The sequence below is a fragment of the Alligator mississippiensis genome, chromosome 3 (assembly GCF_030867095.1).
Source record: "Alligator mississippiensis isolate rAllMis1 chromosome 3, rAllMis1, whole genome shotgun sequence".
NCBI classification, from domain to species: domain Eukaryota; kingdom Metazoa; phylum Chordata; order Crocodylia; family Alligatoridae; genus Alligator; species Alligator mississippiensis.
Window position 1 is genome coordinate 72070552 of NC_081826.1, and position 23876 is coordinate 72094427.

A 23876-nucleotide genomic window follows, 5' to 3' on the forward strand; every position below is an offset into this window, starting at 1 on the left:
TCTCCAGTCAAACCTGCCCCCACTCCCCTTCCCGTCTGTGAGCGTTAACAAGCTCGCTACCCCCACGGCACCAGCGGGTGCGAACGGACACAGCCCGACACAGGCAGCGACCCCACGGTTTTCAATCTGGGGAGCAGCACCGCCCCCACCATCGGTGACGTGAGCGGTGACGTATTGTGCTGGGGGCGGGGCGCAGTCAGACCACGGAGGGGACGGGGCTACCTGCCCGCCCGAGGCCCCGCCCACACCCCTCCCGAGGAGCCACTCAGCAGCGCGGGAACCTCCCCCTCCCGCCACACCGCTCCCTTAGGCCTCGCCCAGAGGCGATCCGGCCCAGGGCGCCAGGTTCCTTCCGCCGGAAACTGCTCTCGCGCGACGTTGCAGCCAATAGGGCCCGGGAGGGGGACGGTTTCCTGCGTTCCTAGAGACGAGGCAGTTCCGGCGGCGCCGCCTCCCCGCCCCCGCCTGGGCGGCAGATGGAGGAGAAAACTTCGGGCTCTGGGGGTGGGAAGCGGCGCTGGAGCCGGAGCCGCAGCCAGGTGAGGAGGCGCTCGCGGTCCCCGCGGGGCAGCCCTCCCCAGCCCCTCGCCGCATCCCCTTCCCGCGCTGCGAGACCTGAGGCGCTGGCCGCCCCCCGCGAGGGAGTGCAGGGCTGCGTTGTCTGAGCCGGGCGGGTTTGCTCCTTCCCTCATCGCTGTCCCGGCCCCACAGCCGCAGGAGTCCCCGGAGCCTCCTCCCTCCCTTCAGGGGGTCAGCACCCGCGTTGTGGAGCCCCCGAGATGCGCTGCGGGCCCGCTTGGATCTGCAGCCCCGGCCAGGTAGAGGAAAGTGTCCCTCCTCCCGCTCGTGTCGGCTTCCCAGCCCTGACCGGGCCGCTGCGCGGTGCTGTGTGCGGCTTCGCCCTCCCGGAGGATCGCAGCCTTGGCTGAAGCACTGCGCTCTTTGCTGGGCACCGCACTCACGCCCCAAATGTTTATCTTGCGAAGCATTGTTTTGAACCGTCTGTATCCAGATCTCAGCCTGTCCAGCTTGACCTGGGCTTCACTGTCAAGGTCATGCCCAATGGGGGACTTGTTTGGTGTTGGTGAAAATCATAGAAATCGGATAATGAGAGTTGGAAGGGACTTCAGGAGGTCATCTAGTCCAACCCTATGCTCAAGGCAGGACTAGCCCCAACTACTTCATTCCAGCCAAAACTTTGTCTATCTGGGTCTTAAAAGCCTCCAAGGATGGAGATTGCACCACCTTTCTTGGTAACCTGTTCCAGTGTTTTACTACCTGCCTAGTGAGAAAATTCTTCCTAATAATCTAACCTAAACTTCCCTTGCTGCAACTTGAGACCATTGCTCCTTGTTCTGTCATCTGCAACCACTGAGAACAGTCTAGCTCCAAATCCCTGTAGAAATAGGTCTGATCTTTACCAGCGGTTGGCCCAATCTGTTGCTGCCCATAGGTTTGGTTCAACATCACCAGTCTCTTCTAGGAGCGTGTGGGCTTCATGTATAAATGGTTTATGACTTTTAAACTTCTTAAGCCTCCATCTGTTCAGGTCTTCAGATTTCAGGTGATTTTCATCATCTTTTGCCTCTATTTCCAGTAATGATGTTAGGGTTTTTTTGTTTTGTTTTTTTTTTTTAATGTATCACTTGGTCTGAGACCTGAGAGTACAGGAAGTGCATCTGTGCGTGTGTAAGTTGTGTAGCTGGCTATGAATCTCTGCGCATGGTTAAGTACAGTGTTGAGCAATAAAGTGTCTGCACAGATAGCTGCCTTGAGATGTTTAATGAGCATGGCATGGGGTGCTAACTTCAGAGTGCTCACTCAGAACCACCCAACTCACAGTAGTACAGGGGCGGGCAATTATTTTGAGCGGAGGGCCACTTACCCAGTTTTGGCAGGCTGTCGAGGGCTGGGCTGGGCTGCACCAGCAGGGAGTGGGGAGCTAGTCTGGCTCCATAGAGCCCCTGCTGGCTGGTACCCCGCACTCCTGTCACCCTCTTCTGGGCCCCACCAGCACTGGGCCTGTAACAAAAGTGCGGGCCCTGCGCTCCCACTGGCTCCCCGCTCGCTCATACCCAGTGCCCCCCCAGCCCTGCGGTACAGGTGGGGGGCAGTGCACAGCCCCGACCCCCTGCTTACCAGCAGGGGAGAAGCTGGTGCTGAGTGTGGGGGGAAAATGGCCCCTCACCTGCTGCATGGCCAGCTCCCCGCATTGCAGGCACTTGCAGCCCACGCGGGGCTGTCTGGAGCAGACATAGGCAGCTCCAGGCAGGCTGTGAGTGGCTGCAGCGTGGGGCGCTGGCCATGGGGCGGGTGAGGGGCTGCTTTTCTCCATGCTCAGCACCAGCTTGTAAACTGGCCCCACTGCCAGCCTGGTGGTGGGGCTGGGTTACAAGCTGGTGTTGAGTGTGGGGCGGGGGATAGAAAGCAGCCCCTTCGTGCCCCATGCCTGGTGCCCTGCACTGCAGCCTGCCTGGGGCTGCCTGTGCCTTCTCTGGACAGCCCCGTGCAGGCTGTGAACTCCTGAAGCGCTGTGTGCCGGCCATGAGCAGGCGAGGGGCCACTTTTCTCTGCACAGGGAAGGAGCCCAGGGAAAAGCTGAGCGTGGGGGAGGGGGGAGCAGCGCTGCCCCGTGACCGGTGCACCATGCTGCGGTGCTGTCAGCCTGCATGGGGCTGTCCTGAGCAGGCACAGGCAGCCTCACGTGGGCTGCAAGCAGCTGCAGCGCGGGGCACCAGGCGTGGGTGGGGAGGGTCGTCCGTGTTTCCTCCCCCCGCCCCCCCCCCCACTCCTCCTTGGCCCAGGGTCCTCCCCTCCTTACCTGAGCTTCCCGCGTGCTCAACATTATACTTAATAGTGCACTGATACTCATTATTTCTGAGCTTACCTTGTGTGGAAGCTGACTGGCATCAGAGATGGAGCAGAATTACCAGAGCAGGTCTATTTGTTCTACTTATTGTTCACATAAATCACCCACGTTTCTTCTGGTCATAGGTATGATTAGATCCATCCTATCTTTAACATATGTTTATTAATATAGGCACCATGCCTTGGCCTTTTCTTTAATAGCTGCCTATCAGTATTGACATCTTGTCTTTAATGAGTGTGTATTATGCGTTTGTCTACTTTGAACAGAGCTGAATGTCATTTTCCCACGTTCTTTTAACAGCTGAAATAGACTCCAGATTCCTGTTCCCATTCATTAGCATTTTAGACCAGTTTCCACTTGTCCTCACACCAGGCTATAGGCAGCACAAGTTGCAATGATGGTGGATTATGATTTTTTGCTTGTTTGCTTTATTTATTTATTTATTTATTTCCCCTCCCTCATGGCCTGGCAGTTTCATTTTAAACAGTCGGCTGCAGTTGACCTCGAAATGCTGCAGTTCCTAAGAGTAGGAAGCAATATGTTCAACTGCTTGAGCTTGCTGCTACTAGAAACATCCAGGGTGTTTGTGAAGAACATCTTTCTCCTCTTCCCTTAGGAAGGGTGTTTTCAGGGATTCAGTCATATCACCAGGTTTAAAGTAACCTGATTAAGGAAGGCTGCCAATAAGCAATACAGCATTGCTCTTCAGACAGAAAGCTCCCATATATTTATGTTTTGACCTTGGCATTCACTTGGGGTGTATGCTGTGAAGCACACCCCATGTGCTTGCTTTTATCTCCTGTGCTAAACCTAGAAAAGCAGGAGAGCTGCTCCAGGGCTGCGCTCAAGAATTGTCCCTAGTATGCCTGAGAAGGGTTAGGGGGAGTGCTCTCCAAATAGTGGCTTCACTACTGCATTTCTGCATTTGGGATGCATTTGCTGATGGGTGGGCGGCATCCCCCAATGTAGGCATACCCTGTGTATATCTTCATGGTGCAATGCAGGTATCGTCCAGTCGTTACACTAGGAAACTGCTGAGATCTTAAAAGACAACCTGTTTTAAGTTAAGTGTGCATGGCATGCACAATTGTATTCATCAAAGCTGAAAGCACTTAAAGGGCATGAACAAATTTGTCAACAGATTCACTAAGTGTACTGTTCACTAGGGCTGTGCGAAGCTTCGGTCCCAGATTCAATTCGGTGGAGATTTGGTCCAATTTTGTGGCTGAATCTCCAAGTCCGAATCGAATCGGGGGCCCTTTTATCTCTCCGAATTGAATCGGAACCCTCCAAATCAATTTGGACATAGAGGCAGCCTTAAATATTTTTTCTACATATTTCTAGGTACCAGGGGCTTGTGATTGCTGTGATGCTGGGGTGCATGGAGTGTCCCACAGCAGCGCGGGGGGCTTCCCAGCACACTCGGCAGCAGGACTGGGAAGTGGACCAGAAGCACTTCTGGTTCATTTCTGTGTCCTCTGTGGAGCAAGCAGGGAGGTGACTGGTGCCTCCGGTGTCTGGGGGGGGTGCACCCAGGGTCCCCCTGTGGCCACTCGCTGAGCCGGGGAGGTGTGGGGGGCCCAGCGCACGCGTGCACTTCCTGGCAGACCCAGAAGTGGACCGAAAGTACTTCCAGTCCACGTCCAGTTTCGCTGCTGAGCACACGGAGGGTCCCCCTGCACTCCTGTGGGACGCTCCATGCACCTCCGCATCGCAGTGACCTTGAGGTAGCAGGCACAACTTGTGATATGTAGAAAAAACTTTTAAAGCTGTGTCTATGTCTGAATCGCCATTGAATCTTCAGATTTGGATTTGGCCAAATTGAATCGGGGACAGTGATTTGAATCAACGAATGGAATCACTATCCCTGATTCGGGCCGAATCCAAATTGAATAGGGCCCACTTTGCACACCCCTACTGTTTACCTGTGTTGAACTTTGACTGTTGTTCTTAGATACTCCGATGGGAACATCAACCAGATAAGCTTTGGATTGGAAAAGGAACATGCTTTTCTCTCTCTCTTTTAGTACGAGGACATACTCGGAGTAGTGCAACTGGCGTCTCATGGCTGCAGTACTGAAACATGCTCTGCCTAGGAGATTGAAAATAAAGAAAGCGTATGGCCTTCAAAACTCCCATTATGCAGCAGCCTGACTGCAAAATGACTATACATTTTTAATAGTATGAAAGCACTTTCAGTGCTTCAGTCAGTTTTAAATGCGTCTCCAGATGTTATTTCTGGTATTGAAGACAAACTCTTTTGCAGCCTCACCATTGCCTCTGATTAGATTGCAATGCCTGATGTGCTTAGAAGCTGGATGTGAAGTTGTGTCGGGTTCAAAACCCAGAGAGTGCCACTTTCTGCTGTTGGTGGTCAGGACAGTCCTAGACTTCTTAGTTAGAGCAGAAAGCAAGACTTCAGTTTTGTGGGAATACCTAATTAAAGTTAAAGTTGCAAAAGATCTTGATATTCCCTTGGATGATGGAGAGCAGCCTTCCTGGGTTTAGAGTTGGGCGATAGAAGTCCACCACTTTTGTGATTTGGTAGTGAAGATGAGGAAAGGCAGTAGAAGGGAGAGGAATGTCTTTTTGGAGCCTAAAAGCCAAACTGGATGTAATCCAGTGTTTTGTAAGTGGCACTCGTGAAACAAGTAATTGCATTACAGAGGTTACATATAATTTTAGGTACAAGTACAAATACAATTTTGCAAGGCTGACTTGCAGAAACAGGATTTTTATCTAAGCTCATGAGGAATTTTTTTAAAAAAAGTTCTGAGCACATGAAAGAGAGGTATTTTAATGGAAAGTGGAGTTAATTCTAAGCGGACTTTAAACGTATATAGTAAGGGAAAAGAACTTAACTCTGTGTGGACTTTGAACTTGTACACATACACAATTTATGTGGCTATAAGAAAGAAGAGCTTAATTCTAAGTGGACTTAAAACATACATATATACATACATACGTGTTTAAAGTCCACTTAGAATTAAGCTCTTCTTTCTTATAGCCACATAAACTGTGTGTGTGTATAAGTTCAAAGCCCACATAGAGTTAAGCTCTCTTCTCCCTTGCAATATCTCTCTTTCAATATGTATTTACGTAAAACAAAAAAATAAAACCTACCTCTTTGCTTGCCACAAAGATGATTTAGGGAAGACCATTAGAGAAGTCCAAGGATAAGTTCAGGAACTCTGTCCTCCATTTCAGAGCCTCCCATTCTCTTCTGCTAAGATGATGATCTGTAACTGCAATCACAATTCTATTGGCAAAAATTAGGGGTGCACAGATAGAGATTTTGGGGGCTGATACCGATAGCCAATTTTTAAGGAGATATATCTGCTGATACCTATCTGACTTCCAATATGCAGCCCTGCACATTGAAGAGCTGTGTCCAGCTGGTAAGTCTGTTGTGGTGGAAGGGGAGAGGGAAGGGGCCTGGTGGGGGAGGGGCAGATTAAGACCCCTGCTGTGAGGGAGGGTGTGGGGCTGGGGCAGGTGCTGCCCAGCCGGGGCAGGGTGTAGGGCTGCACCGGGCTCTTCTTGGCAGGGGCTGAGTCTGGCTGTGCTTGGAGTGGGTGGCGGCGCTGGAAGGGAGCTAAGGGAAGGGGCTGCAGCCACCCCAAAATTTGCCATAGTCCCCCATCCCAGCGCAACCCAGGCCCAACCACTCCTCATGCGCTGGGGAGAACCCAGTGCAGCCCCATCCTGCAGCTGCAGCCCACCCCACCTGTGCCCGACAAAGATCCAGGGACACACCCTGCCAGTGCCCTCCTGGGGTGCACGCAGCAGCAGAAGCCACCACCCTCCCTGCGCCTCCTGGACAAGCCATGATTCTGTCCTGCGCCCCACTCCACTGTGGCTGGGCAGCGTGTGGCCCAGCACCACTCCCTCACCACAAGGGCCTTGATTTGGCCCCCTATGCCCCTTCCTTCCCCCACCCCCTTCCACCACAACAGACTTACTAGCTGGGCGCAGCTCTCCAAGCTGCCAGGCTGTGCTCCTTGCCACCTATGTGCTGAGCTGAGCTGCGGCTATGTGTATGCATAGACATTTATTGGCCAAATTACCGGCCACATCAGGCCGATTTCCGATACAGTCCATGTTTTTAATATCAGTGCCGATCTGATATCAAACCAATGTTTTGGTGCACCTCTACCAAAACTCTTTTTCCTTCAGTGCTGGAGTCTAAATTGCTGCATTTTGAGATGTGCCATCTTTTGGCGAACTAGACTTCTTAGTTGTGAATAGTGATAAGTCTTGTGAAATAACTGTGCTTTTACCTGTTTAAAGGCATATGTAGATGAAACGGGGGTTTGCTTTGCCCTAAATAGAAGTGGAGGATTTTTAAAAACACTGCTTCAACTTGGTGAAGTAAACCCTCATGTTGTGTAAACCCATGTCCTACCTGCTTCTCCAGGGGAGAGGAGGGTGAGCTGCTGGCCGGCGGAGTGGTCCCTGAGTTGCAGGGAGGTTGGGGGGAGGAGAGCTGGTACTTCTGTCTTCGGCAGTGGTGGCCCCTCTTCCAGGTGGTACCTGCCCAGAGGCACCCAGCTCGGGCGGTCCCAGGAGACACTTCAGCCTCAGAGGGAAGAACAGAGTTCCCACACAGCTCAGGTAGGCAGGCAGGTTTGATTGTGGGGGAGAGGTTAGTCTCATGACTGCTTTTTTCTTTAGTGGAGCCTGCCTTCCCCAGCTGCCTGCAGAGCCCTTGAGCTGCACAGAACCTGGTGCTTCGCTCTGTGGTTTTAGGACAGCAAACTAAAACTCCTTGGAGGTGTTTTAGTTTGCTGCGCCCCAAAATCATTTAAGGTGCATCATACCACTGAATGTGCTACAGCAGCTGGAATTAATGCACAATACACCACTGACGCGCACAAACACCAACAACATTAAAGCAGTGCAAAAGCATTTAACCTGCTTTAAAGTGTCGTGCACACATGCCCTAAAATGTTGCACTTGCTGTTCTACATATTTTTGTAGATGCTAAGTGCATTACAAATGGAGTTTTAATCTTGCTCAGTGAGAAGAAAATTATCCTTCACTCTTTCCTACCAGCAGTGTGTGTGTGCGCTTTGCATTCAGTTGTCTTTATACTGGCTGAATAACCCCTAGATAGTGCATGAGTTTTTTGGAAACATCCTAGAGGATAGCTTTGGATAAATGCTTTTGCTCAAGGGTACTTTCATGCAAGCTTCGGCGGTGTTCCACTTTCCATTCTCCAGAACTTCTCCATACTTCCTATGGAGTATTATTACAGAAAGGATTTGTGTGGAGACAGTGCTTCAGTGTCCTCAATTCGTGGAAAGGATCCCTTTTGTCTCCATGCTGTGCCTAACTGCTGACCTTTGCTAGGATCAACAAGTGCCCTAACCAAGTCTTGATAACTAATGGGATGATGTAGATCATTGCTAATTGACTGTACCGTCATCCAGGTAGAACTAAAATAATGGTGGTATATGAGGTGGGTGGGGAACAGTTGAATGTAGGGTTTGCCATTCAATTCAGGATGGCAGACTTGAGTTACTGACAGCTGTCTTTTGCCCATCGTTTCTGGTCATGAGGTTAAGATCTACTACCACCCCCTCCCCCCCCCCCCCTTGCCCCTTGAAACATGAACACTGGTTCCACAGTTCATCTTTTTTTTGTAAATGTGAGGTAGGCTAATCAGTGTGCTGTATCACAAATCACCTTGATTAATGGAACTTAAAGCTAAAACAGAGAAGCAGGTTTACTCATTAGGTGGTATTTCTCACAAATAGTGCTGTGTGACTTGTATTTGGCTCTCTTTAGGTTTCCAGATGGACCTAAGGGTACTGAAATGGCTTGTGACCTACCCAGCTTAGATACCTCCTGTCTCTTACTGTTATACTGCTGTAATGGTGGTGAGTGGACACCTCCTGTTCAAAATTTAAGCATTTGGTAATAGTTTATAGGATTGAGGCATTAGATTACTATGAAATGTTTACAAAAATGTTCGAATGACTTTTTTTGTGAGGTGGTGGTCATTTATAGAAACTTTGACCAGAGTGTTTCTTGTTGTTTCCACTAGATTTTTCTTAAAGGAACTTAAAAATTAACATACTGTACTATGTTCTGTAATTTTTTTTTTTTAAGTATCTTGTGTCAAGTGATTCAAGTGGACAACATCCCTTGCTACTCTGGGAGTTTTGTCCCAGTCACACTTCAGGCTAGGGGGTTGCAATAGTCTAGGAACTCTTCATAAAGCTTAATAAAGAAAAGGAAATTATTTCAGATAAACTTGTATTAGTTCTTGGGTAAACCATTTCTGTTTTGCTTTCTACAAGCACAGTTGGAAAATGAAATCAAATTTTTCTCTCAGTTGGCAAGATGGTAAAGGTACTCTTTCTTTTTCTATTGTAGATTATGAAGCTGTCATGCCCTAAAGATACTGTAACTTATTTTGTTTTTCTCTCTTTTAAACAGGAGATAAGTAGAAATGAATCCTGTACGGCAGGGCAGATCCCCATGTCCTACTTAACCTGCCTGGCTTACATATTGGAAGAATGGACTGGTGTGGAGTACATTGAGGACTATCTGAATTATGTGGCCTATCTTTTATGGCTGTTTACACCGCTTATAATAGTTTTTCTACTTCCTGGAATTATTCTCCTCTTCCTCTACTTCTCTATTATTTTTCTTTATATTTATAAGAGGAAGAAAGAGTTAAAGGAGGCTTATTCCAATGACTTCTGGGATGGTGCCAAGAAAATGCTAGCAGTTATATGGTATGGACATGCAAGAATATGGCATGGTAAGCAAGATAGAGCATTCTGTGGGAAGTACTGAAACCTTTGTCACTGGTAACTGAAAATGATACCATGTTCAGCTTTCGGCGTTCTCCACTTTTTCCTTGCCAATTGCATGCCACTCTGTGTATGTACTTACACTACTATCCCTTTTTAGTTTGAACCTAAAACATGTAATTTCTATCTTTTTCAAATTAATCTTATTCCATCAGGTGCAACAGAATGGGAGATTCCAGATTGCCCTTGCTTCAGAACCAGGCATCTTAATGGAATTTTAAAAAATTAAGTTTCCTCATTGTTCTGGTTTTTCAAGGATGCTAAACATTCCAGCTCCAACTGAAATTGATTTTTATTACCAGATATTTCACTGTTTTAGACCAAAATAAAATGCTTGTTACAGTTTTTTTTCCCATTTATTACTGAGAATTAGATGTTGTTTCCCTGGAAGTTAATTAATCAGACTGAACTAGTTATGTGTTTTTTCCAGACTGCACATCAAAAAAAAATAAAAATTAAAAGCAGCATCCAAGCCCAGTCCTTTCCCTTCAATTCCCTTTCCTACCTTAACTTGTCATGTTGCAGACCTTACTTCAGAGGCTTTTTTTCTCTCTCTTAATTCTAACATTCTTCTAGTATAACAGACAACCGTCGAAAATATTTTAAAGAGCTCTATCTACCTTTACAAGTGCATCTTCTAGAAAGATGGTGTGAGGAAACAATTGAGCCTTTATTTCTAAGAAAATTATATATTCCTAAGCCTCTCTCTTACCACTGTCTAGATTCAACCAAAGATAAGAAAGTTTAAGGAGCAATTTACATAAAGATCAAAAATCATCATCTTTTGTTCTCTGCCATTCACCAGTCAAAGGAAAGTGAATTTCTAAGGCACTGATAACAAAAATGTACAGAGCTTGCATCACAAAAACTTACAAAGTCAAGGGAATAACTTTGGTATTGATTTTGATCCAATGAGTTTTAATAAATTTAGTCTCAGAGTTGAAAAGGCTGTGTTTCAAGTAAAGAAATGCGTATTGATTCATATTAGGAAAATGGATTTGCAGATTTGCTTATTTCATCTTTCCAACTTGTTCCTCATAACACACCAGGTTCTGACTTCTCTCCATATAGATAAGATTCTTATCCAGACCGTCATCTCCTGTCTTGGTTTTCTATAACTCTTCCTTGCTAATCTTTCTAGGGTGGATTTGATTTAAAACAACTTGATTAAAATCATGATTTAAATTGCTGGTCAGGAAGCTTTGATTTAATCATTGTTTTCTGCAAAAATTGCATTTTTGTTGTTTTGATATCCTTCATTCATTTAACTTCTTGAAACTGTGCACTTTTAGAGAAAGGTAAGGGCTTGACTGTGTGTACACACCTCTCAGAGAGAATAGGTCTGATAGGTGGGTAATCACGTCTGTTATCTCTCATCTCCATATACTGCTGTTAACAAGGATGTTATCTCTGGATACAACAAACTCTCCTAAAGTAGGGAGTTTGTGCCCAAAAGTTTGCAAAGAAAAATTTTTCCAACTATTTAGTTGGTCTAATAAAAGACATCACATCTACCCAAAGGACCTTGTCTGTTTATGGTCTCTGGAGACACAAATCCAGTTTGAAAACTGAAACTCAGCATCACAGAGATACTTAATGGGATCTTCTAGACTGAGCCCTGAGTCCCATTGGGTAGAGTAGTTTTCTTCAATCTTAGAGGAGCTTCTGGGAACCCCGTAAGACTGGGCCCCTAATATAGTCCATGGCCTGTTGTGACCTATTTATAAAACTTCTAAAAATGTTACATGAATATATTCGTCTCAAATAGTATATACTTAGAAGTTATAATCCCTATTCCATGATGATATCTTTGAGCTTTAACATATCTTAAATTAAAGCTATTTTATTTATTTTTTAAAAAAGCATCCTAACAAAAATAAAACATACGATTAAAAAAAACTGATTAATTTTTTAAAATTCTTTCTGATGTCCTCTCTTTCTGCAGATGTACTTTTGTTATTTCAGAGTACAACTGTACTAAGAACTTCCTTTTCAATTACATAATAGAGCATTTTCCTGTTATGTTTCTGTTTTTATCTGAGAGGTATCATGAAAGTAATAAGTTACTGGTGTATGATATTTTATATCTGAAACTTATGTATGGTTCTTAGAACAGTAGAAAGGTCTCTGGAACAACAAAAGTGTTGTCTTCAGTTGGTGTCCTTATTACTACTTTACCTTTGAGAATTTATCTTCAAATGGACAAGATCAGCAGGGCAACCCCCCCCCCCCCTCTGCTTTTCATTCTTTTGCTGTGATGTGTTGCAGTTACCTACAATTTGGGTAAAGAGAGGAGGCAGGAGTATAGGTACACTGAAAGAGAGCAGGAAGACTGGAAGATATATTGCTAGGAATAACAGAAGCAGCAATTGGAAAAATAAAAGGAGAGGTATAAAGTTATAGTTGTGTACTGTATGCATTTAATGCAAAACAACAAAAAAAATCAGATGATGTTGATCAATAATAGAGGCAAGATGTACATGTTGTGGTGCTGGAACATATTTCAATAAAGTATTTGTCTTAAACCAAGTTAGGGTTTTAGTATGTATTTGTGGCAGGGAGTGATCATCTCCTTAAGGACAGGTAGACTTTTATAACCTTTTTTTAAAGAACGAAACTGAAGTTGAACTTGGTGTCAAATTAGAGCTTTTTAGATCCTTGTTAACATCAACTAGTTGCTCTTGGTAATTCAACTTCCTTACTTCAAAGTGTGATCTAACCACCACATTCACTTTTCTCATCTTTTTTGTCTGTCTCTTGTATGAATTGCTTCATTATGTTTTAATTTAAGTATACATCATTGAAGAAAGGAAATGCAAGATAAAATGATACAGTGGTTGAAGATAGGGAGGTTGCTTTTTGCCACTATTATAAGCTTTCCACTAAGTGAAATGCTTTCTTGTTCTTTCAGTGAGGAATCCGATTCAGAGCAAACAGTTAATTGCTTTGAATTCAGTCCTTGGCTTCTCCAAAGTTGCCAACTATTGAACTATTGCCAACTCTTGTTACTCAGTTTCTTTGTAAATTGCTAATCTCCCTCATGAAGAGGAGGGTTTAAGTTATTTAAACATTGACGCTATTATACCTTAAACTCCTGACAGGTTATGAAGTTCATGGTCTAGAAAAAATCCCAGAAGGACGCGGGCTTCTTATTTATTATCATGGAGCGACTCCTGTAGACTATTTCTACTTTGTAGCTAAACTTATTCTAGTGAAGAATAGAAGCTGCTATTCGGTAGCCGATCACTTCGTCTTTAAAATACCAGGTAACCTAATTTTACAAGTAGTGAATATACAGCTTTTAATTGTCACCAAAAAAGTATCTTTACAATCATACTATAATATCACCAAAATACATTAGCACAAATATTGTCACCAGGTCTATATCAAAAGTCCTTGGCTTATTTGAATGGGCTCTCTCTGGTGTGTTTGTGAACCTACCTAGGGTCAAGCTGTAATGGTTGTTTTTCAAAGGATCCAGTGGACAGAAGTTGTTGGTGGCGTCCTATCTCGTCTGCCTCATCCTATCTAAAAGCAAAACAGGAGAGCAAAAGATTAAGTAGCTGTCTCTTGATTTTAATTAAGACCAGCAGCTCCTCCATCTTCTCCATCTGAGAGTGGTTGAGGTGACTGACTTGGGTGACTGTGGATATGTGACGTGTTGCAGGGATTATACCCTTCAAGTTACTAGAGACAACAATATGTTTGAGTTCTTTTGTTGGCCAAATGTATGTGGAGCATCTGCGCTTCAATCCAAGAATACATTTACAAATGGGGAGAATGACATAGTAATTGAGGTGAGGTTCTTTGTGGATAAATATAAGTAAAAGGAGATTAATATGGGAATCTCATCTAGGCAAGTAGCTAGTTTTGAAAAACAGATGAGGAATGTAACATTTATCTGAATGCTAACAAATGGGCCAGAAGATCTAATATTTTTTGACTTGTCCAGAAGTAAAGAAAAAATGTCTGTATGAGACCATCTTTTTGTTTCCTATTTTTTGTTTATATTCAACATGACCTATTTAAATACCACATTTACTCACATACCACATACACGCTTTTATCCCCAGAATTAGCCCTCTGAAATTGCGTTGCATGTCGTGAATATATAAGCTGATTTTTCTTTTGCTTGAAATAGTATGAAAAAGTATGAAAACTCTGGAAAATGGCTCCTGCTTCTTTTCTCTTCATGCTCGTTCACCCCCTCCCCAATCTGTGGAGGGAAGTGAGGCCCTGTCTTAGTGAGCAGCTACAGTTTTAAACTTTTCACAGCTGAATTAGAGCAGGGACCAAGCCTAATTTTTAGCTCATTGACCTGCCCTTTTCTGTTCAGGCAAAAGCAGCCAATTTGGTTGTGATGGGATTAAAACTGTACCTTTTGCCTAAACAGGAAAGAGAAGGTGAGTGCACAGTTGTGCTCTGCTTCAAGCAGCCATAGCTCCTAAAAAAAATTTTGGGGGGGTGGAGTGAAGGAAAAAACCAAGGCATATGTCTTATGGGGGGTTGTGTACTACATGAGAAAATAACATTCTGTAATTTCCTGTTTAACAAGATCAAACCTCTTCAAATCCAATACAGATTACAAATACTGTGTAAACCATTAATTTGGAGGGATAACATCCTATGTCCAAAGAACTCAGGCTTTTTTTTGGTGGTGGGAGGTGTAGAAACTTCCATAACAGTTAAGTTATGCAGTTAAGATAAAGCAACCTTAACTCAGCCAAGCTTTATATTCTGAGGATAGTTCTGTCTTGTACTGCTCATTTATCCTAATGACTTTCTTGCTACAACATGCAGTATTTGTGAATTCTAAGCAAAATTAAAGTTTACTGCACTTAAATCCATTTGGTTTAATAATGAATATAATCCCTGAGAGAACTGAGCCATACCAATACAGCTTTGTATTTTGACTGTATCTTTGGAAACTTTGAGTCACATTAGAAAATGTTACAGAAACTTGCCTTTGTACTTCCAGAAAGCCTGCTTCTATTTACTATTAATAACTACAGATGTAAGAAAAGTATAAATATGGCATTATTTTGAGGCACATGGTATGCAAAGACATGCACCTTGTTTTGGGAGGATATTATGAAGAAGAAAAGATTTTTCCAGGGTCCTAGCTTGGTCCTAATTGCAGAAGCATAATAGACTCTGCAATGTCAGCAAAAGCTAGTTTTACCACTTTAAAAACCACTGTCAAATTGGCAGCAATTTTTGGCTGTTCAGCTGCATCCATTCTTCTACTCCAGCAGATACAATTAACGTCTCCATTTAAGACATGCCCCAATTTTGTAAGTCTGATTTTGTTTGTTTGTTTGGTTGTTTGTACATTTGTTTTGGGGAAAAGATGCATGTGATGTACAAGTAAGTACAGTAGCTCATGGTGGTGTGTTTCTTTTTGGATAGACAGGTGTGCTTAAATTATTTGAAATTCAATAATGATGTTAGCCAAAAGAGTTGTCTTTTCAATTTTAAAAATTTCAACTGCCAGACTGAATTTGAAGTAACGCTACATTATTAGGTTGACCGGGGTTTGGAACTGTTGTCTTGGGTGTTTTTTCCCCCTTGTGATAAATTACTCCAAAAGTAAAGTGGATAGATCCTATTTCCCAAGAGGTTTGGAATTGAGAAGTCTGTTTTTCAGTTTAGTTTTTCCCTTTGTCCATATTGACTACCCTTTACATATGCTAAAGAAAAAACTGTATCTAGTGAGTGGATTTAGTCATAATCCTGCCACACTTGGATGTGAAGGAGGATGTGCTGTTGCTGCTGTATCTTTTCATCGGAGCTGTAAAACCTGTTCCAAGATATTACAACATTGGCAAGTTATGTTAGTTGTGTGAGGTTGGGGGAGGGGGGAAGAGGAATGTCAAATTTATTAATACTTATTGTGAAGTAGCACTTAACTTGATTTGGTGTAATATAGTGAGCCAATTAAAAAAAAAAAAAAAAAAAAGAGCCTATGAAATTAAAGTTGTTTAGCTGCTTCTGAAAATCAGGTTCCTTTAGGCCAGGGATTGTCAAGTGGGGGTACATGAGAAGGCCCTAGGAGGTGCAGGCAGGCAGGGACAGAGTGCCGCCACGCACCATCCCATGCAGGCATTGCCCACCCAGCCAGATGCAGGGGGTGGGGGAAAGCCACATGTGCCTCTCCATGTCCAGCTGCCTGGGGTCCACTGACACAAAAAGGTTGAAACCCCCTGCTTTAGGATCCATAAGTATCCAGAATCACTAGTCAGTTTTGAAAACTCTGGCTACTATGTTTTGTTTCAGGACTGCAATCAATAGTGTTGTATCATTGTCTTTAGTGACATGTATTTTACGTATACATTACAGGTTTCAAACTGTTACTTGAAGTTTTTGGTGTTATGCATGGACCACAGGAAAGATGTGTTAAAGTCCTGAAGAATGGCAATTTGGTGGCTATTTCACCAGGTGGAGTTCGAGAAGCCCTCTTCAGTGATGAAACATACGTTCTTATGTGGGGTAATCGTAGAGGCTTTGCTCAGGTGGCTATTGACGCAGAAGCGGTGAGTGTGCATGGAGGATCGCAACATTTTACATTCCTTGCTTCTGTTTTGTGATTTCCTTTGAGAGACCTGTGCTGAGCAAAATGGTGCTGTTTATAAGGTTATAAAAGGATTGTAAAATATATTTTTCCCTCGGCTATTTATAACTAAAACGTAACATGTCTTTCCCTTGCTTGGCTTTTGATCAGAGGGATGCAGAGTACAACTGTGAAACTGATATTTTTAGCAGGTAGACCAACATGTAAAGGAGGTGTGCAGCCAACTCCGATTGGGAGTATAGGCACACTACCAACCTCTGCAATCTAGCTACATTAGCAACAGGATAAAGGTGCCATTTCTGATTGGCAGTTGTACAGACAGAAGCCAGTAGTGTAGACCTAACCACATGTGCAAAATGTATTTTGCTCTTGGCGGTTAGTATTGTTTTACACACACACAGTACAGCTTTGCCAGTATAGCTTCAATCATGTTAGCACTGCTCTGGCACTGCAGAGGTAGAGGAACTGCTTGAGGAGCTGAGAGGGGAACACTACTAAAATGCTTACAGTGCAGAAATGCAATAAGGAGGGTAAATGCCTCCCACCCCAATATTTATCCCCGTGATGATATTACAGATTATGAATGCATTTTGTTATTAGTTAGATTTATTTTCCCATGTTTTATGTGTATATACACTTGAACAAAAAAAATTCTGTTCCTGTGCAAACATTCAGATTATTCAGAAGCACAATTTGTGCAAAGTATAAGAATAATTGCATCAAAACTGTACCCCAAAATTAAAACATTTTTTGAAGTAAAAAAATATGCAGTTTATTGATGTGGGGTCATCCATCAAGTGTTATCAGGTTGATATAATTATTTGTAGGACCAACACAGTGCTAGATAAATGTTTGTCCAAATTGTAACTGTTTAAATTATTCCTTGGGGGCAGGGCCCTTTTCACCCTACATTTGGATAGCATTTTGATGTATTATTTCATTGGACCAGGACAGACGAGGCTTTTTCCCAGAGAGTGGCTGAAGCCTGTTCAGTGGGATGGCTTATTTGGTACTTCTGTGCTCCTCGAAGTCAGTGTTTTTGGGCAGAAGGGTATGTTGTCAACTTAATGTCAGCAAGGTGAGGGAGAAATTTGAAAAGAACCAATGGGATCTTCCTAGCAAAAGTGAGAAAAGGATCAATGTCTTGCAGCAGAGTTATTAAAAGAAGTCCTCAAAACTACCTCATGTTTTATACTCCTAAAACAAGCCAGAGATGGTCTAGCTCTCTAGCTGATAAGCTTGTATGCAGCAGTCCATCTCTTTTTTGGGCTGTATGGATTTAGGAGTGACTGGATTTCAAAACTAACAGATGAAGGTTGAGGCTGAGCAAGATATGTGCTTATACATAGGAAGAGCTTTCCACTCCAGCCCACATCAGTTAAGCACCTTCTTGATCTGCAGGTTTTTTAAGTCAGTTTGGTGTTCCAAAGCAAGCTGAGCCATCTTCTAAATCTTAAAAATTAAACTACAGTATGGTAATATATTTAAATGTTCAAGTAAAAAAAATATTAACAATACAGTAAATGTAAAATCTTAAATGTTTCCTTCTTGCATATCCTGTGATAGTCTATAAGGTGAGCACATAATGCATCATCTGTAACTTGGGTATTTGTATCTAGCATCTTGCAACACATGACTTTCATAAGCTTATACAAAGGCCATGTCCAGACTGCAAATCTTTGATGCTGATCGTAAGCTGCTATGGGTAGCTTCTAGGCAGATTACAGCCAGGTGTGTTTGGTCATGCCAGCAGAGCTGGCAACTTCTCCTTTTGCAGCTGGCTTTGGCTAAGGACCCACTGTTTAGGTCCCTTGCCTGTGCTGCAGCAGAGCTAGTAGTAGAAGGCTACATAGGGCTTGTTAAAAATGCAAAATAAGCAAACAACGTTAAACAAATAAACTGTCACTTAGCTCTTGACTGTCTTCCTGCAGCTCTAACAAGCTTCACCTTCTGGTTGCCTCTAACCTTTCAGAGGCTTTGAAGATCCTGGGGGGGTGTTGTTTGTTTGTTTGTTTGTTTGTTTGTTTGTTTGAACAAGCAAGCCAGCAAATAGAGGAGAAGCCCTGCTCTTGGTCCCTACTGGCAGCTGCTTAACCCCTGGTAACCCCAGGCTGCAGGCAGCCTGTTCCCTGCAGGTACAGCCCCTGAGGCTGCTTTCAGTGTTTTATTCCCCACCCCCGTCCCCTTCACTGGTCCATGTGGGTAGCTCTTTCTCATTCACCATACCTGTGTTACCTCCCTTTCTGGGAGGCTAACTGCATCCCAGGCTCTGGATTCTCAGCCTTCCCTGAGTCCTTGCAGGTCTGGGTGGGTGTGGGGAAGTGCTCTCAGGGTGTGGGGCTGTTCAGGCTTCCCCACACCCATAGTAACATAGTACCTGGTCATTAGTGTTATCAAATTTGCCATGCTGCTCTGCATGGTCCTTAGCTGGAAGCTATTTAGCTGCATCTGCCAAGCATCAAGGCCAGGCTAATTAGCACTGTGGTGTCATCATGTTACATCAGTGGTTTCCAACCTTTTTATGGTGAAGATCTCTTTATGGAAGTAAAGGGCAGCCTAGGATCTACCATGCCCCCCCATCCCACCCCTGGGCGGGCAAGGGGCTGAGGATTAGCCAGAAAAAAAAATGTAGAAATAACAGTGTATAAGAGTTTATAAGGAGGCAGCTGCTGCTGTGGGCTGCCTGTTGCGCCTGGAGCAGAAGTGGTAGGGAGGGCCCGGGCCCCCAAGGCCTCAACCAGGCTACACCCAGCAGCAGGAACCCCCCAACGTGCCTCTGGGTGACAGAATCCTAGACCTGCCTGGGCTGGAGCCTGATCCCGTGTTCCTTTGGCTGCTGGGTAGGTGTGGCTTAGCCCAGCGGAGGCAGAGAATTGGGGTCAGGGACTCTGCCACCCAGGAGCACGTGGAGGGGGGCTCCTGCCACTGGGCACAGCCCAGCAGGTGCCCTGGGGGCCTGTGCCCCCCCACCTGTCCTCCGGGTGCAGCAGGCGGTCCAAAGCAGCAGCTGCCTCATCCCAGAGCATAGGGAGCAGGGTACAGGCCTCTGGAGCACAGATTGCGGGGGCCCAGGCCCCTGAGGGCTCTGCCGCCCAGGTGTATGTGGTGGGGGAGCTCCTGCCACTAGGTACAGCCTGGCAGAGGCCTCAGCAGGCCCCATGCTCCCTCCCACCTGTGCTCTGGGCACAGCAGGCAGCCCACAACAGCAGCTGCTTTGTCCTGGAGCAAAGATGGCAGGGTGCAGGCCCCAGGAGCCCCCGCCGGGCTGTGCCCAGTGGCAGGAGCACCCCCCCCATGTGCTCCTGGGCAGTGGAGAGTCCCAGTCCCAGGCTGGGCTGGGGCTCAACGCCATGTGAGTCCCCGCTGCTGAGCTGAGCTGCATGTGGCCAGCTGCAGTGGGGCTCGAGGCACAGCAGCAGCCTCCTCTGCTGCCTCCGCCCCTGTAGAGATGGGGAGGGAGCCCGCCCTGCCCCTGGAGGAGCCCCCCTGGGATTCCAGTCCTCCCACCACCCAAGATTGACTTAGAGGCTCCGGAATCAACCGGTCAATTTTGAGCTCCAGGTTGGTGAGCACTGTGTTACATGGACACTGAAGTTAGGAAGCTTTTGGTGTGGAGCTATGTGATACTGGAAGGTGCCACAGCATGACAAACTAAAGTTTTGTGGTCTTGGTGTGGCTTGTTTAGAAAGGTTCAGTATATAAAACTTACTGCATAATCTGCATTGCTTTAAAGTAGGTCTGTCACTTTGCTGCATACATTTTTCAGGCTCTTGGTCCACTGATCACTGGTGCCCTGGAAAGAGCCAATTGGTCACGTTAGCTAAGAGCGTCCTTCCTATGTTTCCTGTGTTAAATAAAATAAAAGGATAGCTTTCAATACATCCTTAGTATTACTCTTCCATATGAATAGTTGCTGCAGTTTCTAAAGCACTGCTGTGCTGTTGTGACTCAGATAAGATGAGTACAGCTGCAAGAATGTGGACCACGTTGCAAAGAGAGCTGAAGTTCTCCGTTCTGTACTGTGCAGTTCTATAGGCTACTTCTTTCTTTTGTAGTTTTACATACTTCTAATCTATAGATCATAATTATAATATCTTATTTCTCAAAAAAATAAGTAGTTGTTTTTTCTTTTTGTTTCCTTACTGAAATTCAGCTAATTTATACTTTTCTGCAAGTTTGCTTTACAAAAGTCACTAGTATCTTAATGCATTACTGGAATAACTTTCCTTTAAAACGTTGCAAAACATTATTCTTGCATTTACTTGTTTGTTCACTGACCTTCTGAATCACTTTGCCTACTATGATTTGCTGTAAATGACGTCTGTAGATTCCATCTTGCAAGTAATATACTAAACTACTCTTACATAAATTTGTTGCATAATTATATAATTTCATACATGTAATAAATAGTAAAGGGCTACAACATGGCCTGAAATTGGCTTTTTTCTTTCAAAACTAGTCAGCATACCTCAGAAAGTTACCCACACATTTTTCCAGATGGATTACTGAAGGTGGGAGGCTATTTTTAAAAAAAAATTAAAACACAGTCTATCTAGGAATCTTTCATTAGTTTGGACTTCTGCATTTGTGTAGTGTTGTTGCCTCAGGGTTGGAGTCTCATTGCATATGGCATAGAACAAATACTGAATAATAGAAGAGTCCTCCCCCACTACAGTCTAGTACAAGGCAAGACAGAATCACAGAAAAGCAGGTTTGTATGGACTTCAGAAGAATCATCTAGTCCAATGCTCTGCTCAAGGCAGGATCATCCTCAACTAAAGTATTCCAGTCAGGGGTTTGTCTGATCTGTTCGCAGCCTTTCTGGTAGGCCTGTGTGAAGTGGCTAGTATTTGCTTTGGATTCGGCCAATTTCAGTGGACAGTGATTCAATTCAGTGATTCAGATCAGTGTCCCAGATTGATTCAGCCAAATCTGATTCAGAGATTTGGTCACTGCCACAAATTTGTGCTGTTACTTTGTGCCCCAGTGTATGCCCCTGCGTGTGTGCTTTGCAGGGGGACACATTGTCCTGTTGCTCCATGTACTGCAGTGGATGGCAGGGATGGCTGGGGCACAGGGTCCCTCAATAAGGGGCTTGCCATGCACTGCACTGAGGCACCCTGTGCCCCCGCCTGCTAGGGAGTGGCACATGGAGATAGGAGAGGAGGCAGCCCAGCTGCCCCTCCCTCTGCACGTGCTGCAGACAGAGCCCCTACCCTGAGGCATCCTGTGCCCCAACCAGCCGCTCCCCACCTGACTGTGGCACTGGATGCCTTGACGGGGGCTCTGCAGTGGAGCCCCAACACTGAGGCACGTGGAGATGGGAACATCTCCACGTGCCTCAGTGCTGCTGTAAAGGCAGGCCCCTGCTCATGTGGACCTACCCTATTTGTTTATTCAAGTTTGTCATTTGCTAATTTATCTATCTTATAAAAAGAAAAGCAAAAATAAAGATTGCAAGTCAGAGAGCAAGAATCCACTGGAACAAATGATGTGCAAACTTTTATTTATTTATTTTCCCCTCCTCTAAATAAATGTTAGAGTTGTTCTGGTACTTATGGTGTGGCTCTGTGATGAGCATATTGTGTAATTTGGGGTTAAATAGGGCCTAGGAAATACAAACTTCTGCGAAATAAACAACTTCTTGTCATTTACTGTAGCATTGCCAATACTAAAACGAGCCAGCCTGTGGTTACCAAAAAAACGCAACAAAAAAAACCCTCCCACCTGAGAGCAGCCAGACAAGCCATGTGCAACAGTGGGAGCTGCCCCCCCCTCCCAGCCATGCCTCTGTTTCATGCCCACCCTGGCTCTGCTGGGCAGCAGCTGCCCCAGCCCCAACCCCACACCTTCCCTCACTGGCAGCCTTAATCTAGCCCCCCAACCCCTCCTTCTTCCCCTTCCACCACACCAGATTTACCAGTTGCACGTACGTCTCCACGCTGCTGAGCTGTGCTTATCATTGCCTATGTGCTGTGCTGCAGCTGCACACACGCACGGATATTTACTGGAGAAATTATCAGCTTCATCGGTTCAATTTCTGATGCAGAAAATTTTCTTTATCTTTGCCTATCCGATCTTTGATGTATTCATGCACCTCTAGTTTGAGACAGCATTGGTGTCAAAGAGCAGAGATCTTTTGGAGGGGAAGAGGGGTTGAAACTGGACACAGTACACCAGATGTGGCCCTGCCAGCGCCTACTAGAGGGAAAGAATCATTACTCTTTATCTGCTGGCAGTGCTCCTACTAATGCAGCCCAGTATGCTGTTAGCTTTCTTCACAGCAAGGGCACACAGTTGGTTTCACTGCAGCTCTTAATAATAATGGGTGTAGCCACCATTAATTATATTTAGTATGGGTACTCATTAAAAACCCAAAGAACTACTTAACTAAATAGTTGCACGCATGTGCATGTACTTAATCAAAGGAGCTCAAATGCCTCTAGGATTTTAAAGTAATGCAGAATTTTAAGAATATAGACAAACAAATGTAGTTGTGTCTGCCAGTTTGGGCTTTTTTTGTCACAGCTGAAGAGCTTCTGAGTTGGGTTCTGACTATGAGCTACCTGCCTAAAGTTTTTTCATTCTGAAGTAAGCTTTACACATTGTGTTTAAAAAATAAAAAGACTATAAAAAATAAGACTTCTCTATTTATTGAATTTTTATCTTTGTTTTCTCCCCTAGCCCATCATTCCTATGTTTACACAAAATGTTCGGGAAGGAATTAGAACATTAGGAAGAATAAGTAAGATATTTTATTACTTTCTAACTTTTTTTTACTTTCTGTGCATGTGTTCAACTTTACCTCAATGATAATGCTTCCTTTTAAATCTGTTTAGATTTGTTTTATATTTTTATTTCTGGTCAGGTGCTATTTAGCAGTTCAATTTGAGTTTAGAATGTGTTGTCAAATCTGACTGGCATTACTATATCAGGTGATCTGTGATTATTAACAGAATAATTTAGGATTTTAGATGGAATTGGGAGGGAGACTTACTTCTAAGTGTGCATGTAGAATAATAAGGTTAGAATAATACTTTTTGTTTTACATGTTTATAAAACCTGTTATGGGTTCTCTGCTCCCTGTTGGGTGGTAGGCCAGATTTCTCATTCATTGTGAGGGTTTTTTTGTTTTTAATACTACCTACATTTTTAAAAGTCCTTGCACAGTTTGTTGAAGTTTGCCAGAGACGCATGTGGAGCTGGACTGGGAAGTGCCTGGGGTAAGAGGAGATGCTCCAAATTAATGCAGGCAGGAGCCCTTCTTTTGCTGCAGTGGCTTTCCAGTCTGGCTTTGTATTTTGTCTCTTGGAAACACGGTTCACAGGGCAGTTTCACCTAGCCAGTGACACCAGTGCCATGGCACCTTTGAAAATATCTTCAAGGGTTCTAATTGAGTGTGCTATAGCTTCTCAAATGTTTTCTGCAGAAGGTTGCTCTTTATTTCTGCTCAGTCCTCACAACCAGTTCCAAACCACACAGTATTGGAAAGATTTCAGTCTGAACCATCTTTTTTTTGAGGACTGTGATATAATATGTCTTTGAGCAATCAGCATAGGTTGCATCAGCTACTCTTTTACTCCAGGTTTCCTACACCTGCCCTGTGCAACAC

The 23876-nt window shown here is 44.5% G+C and overlaps 1 protein-coding gene across 2 annotated transcripts in view; it reads left to right on the plus strand.

The window, feature by feature from the left end:
- Positions 1-371: 371 nt before the first annotated feature.
- LOC102558938 (monoacylglycerol/Diacylglycerol O-acyltransferase) overlaps positions 372-23876 on the plus strand; it is a 33673-nt gene continuing 10168 nt past the window's right edge. Inside the window, exons 1-6 of one of the 2 annotated variants that reach the window (XM_014606880.3) lie at positions 432-539; positions 8660-8751; positions 9314-9641; positions 12795-12959; positions 16033-16226; positions 22949-23009. In XM_014606880.3, the coding sequence (XP_014462366.1) occupies positions 8746-8751; positions 9314-9641; positions 12795-12959; positions 16033-16226; positions 22949-23009 (754 nt within the window). In that variant the 5' untranslated portion in view covers positions 432-539; positions 8660-8745. Of the gene's footprint in view, positions 540-8659; positions 8752-9313; positions 9642-12794; positions 12960-16032; positions 16227-22948; positions 23010-23876 lie in introns of both variants that reach the window. The other variant, XM_006265511.4, reaches the window with a different exon arrangement.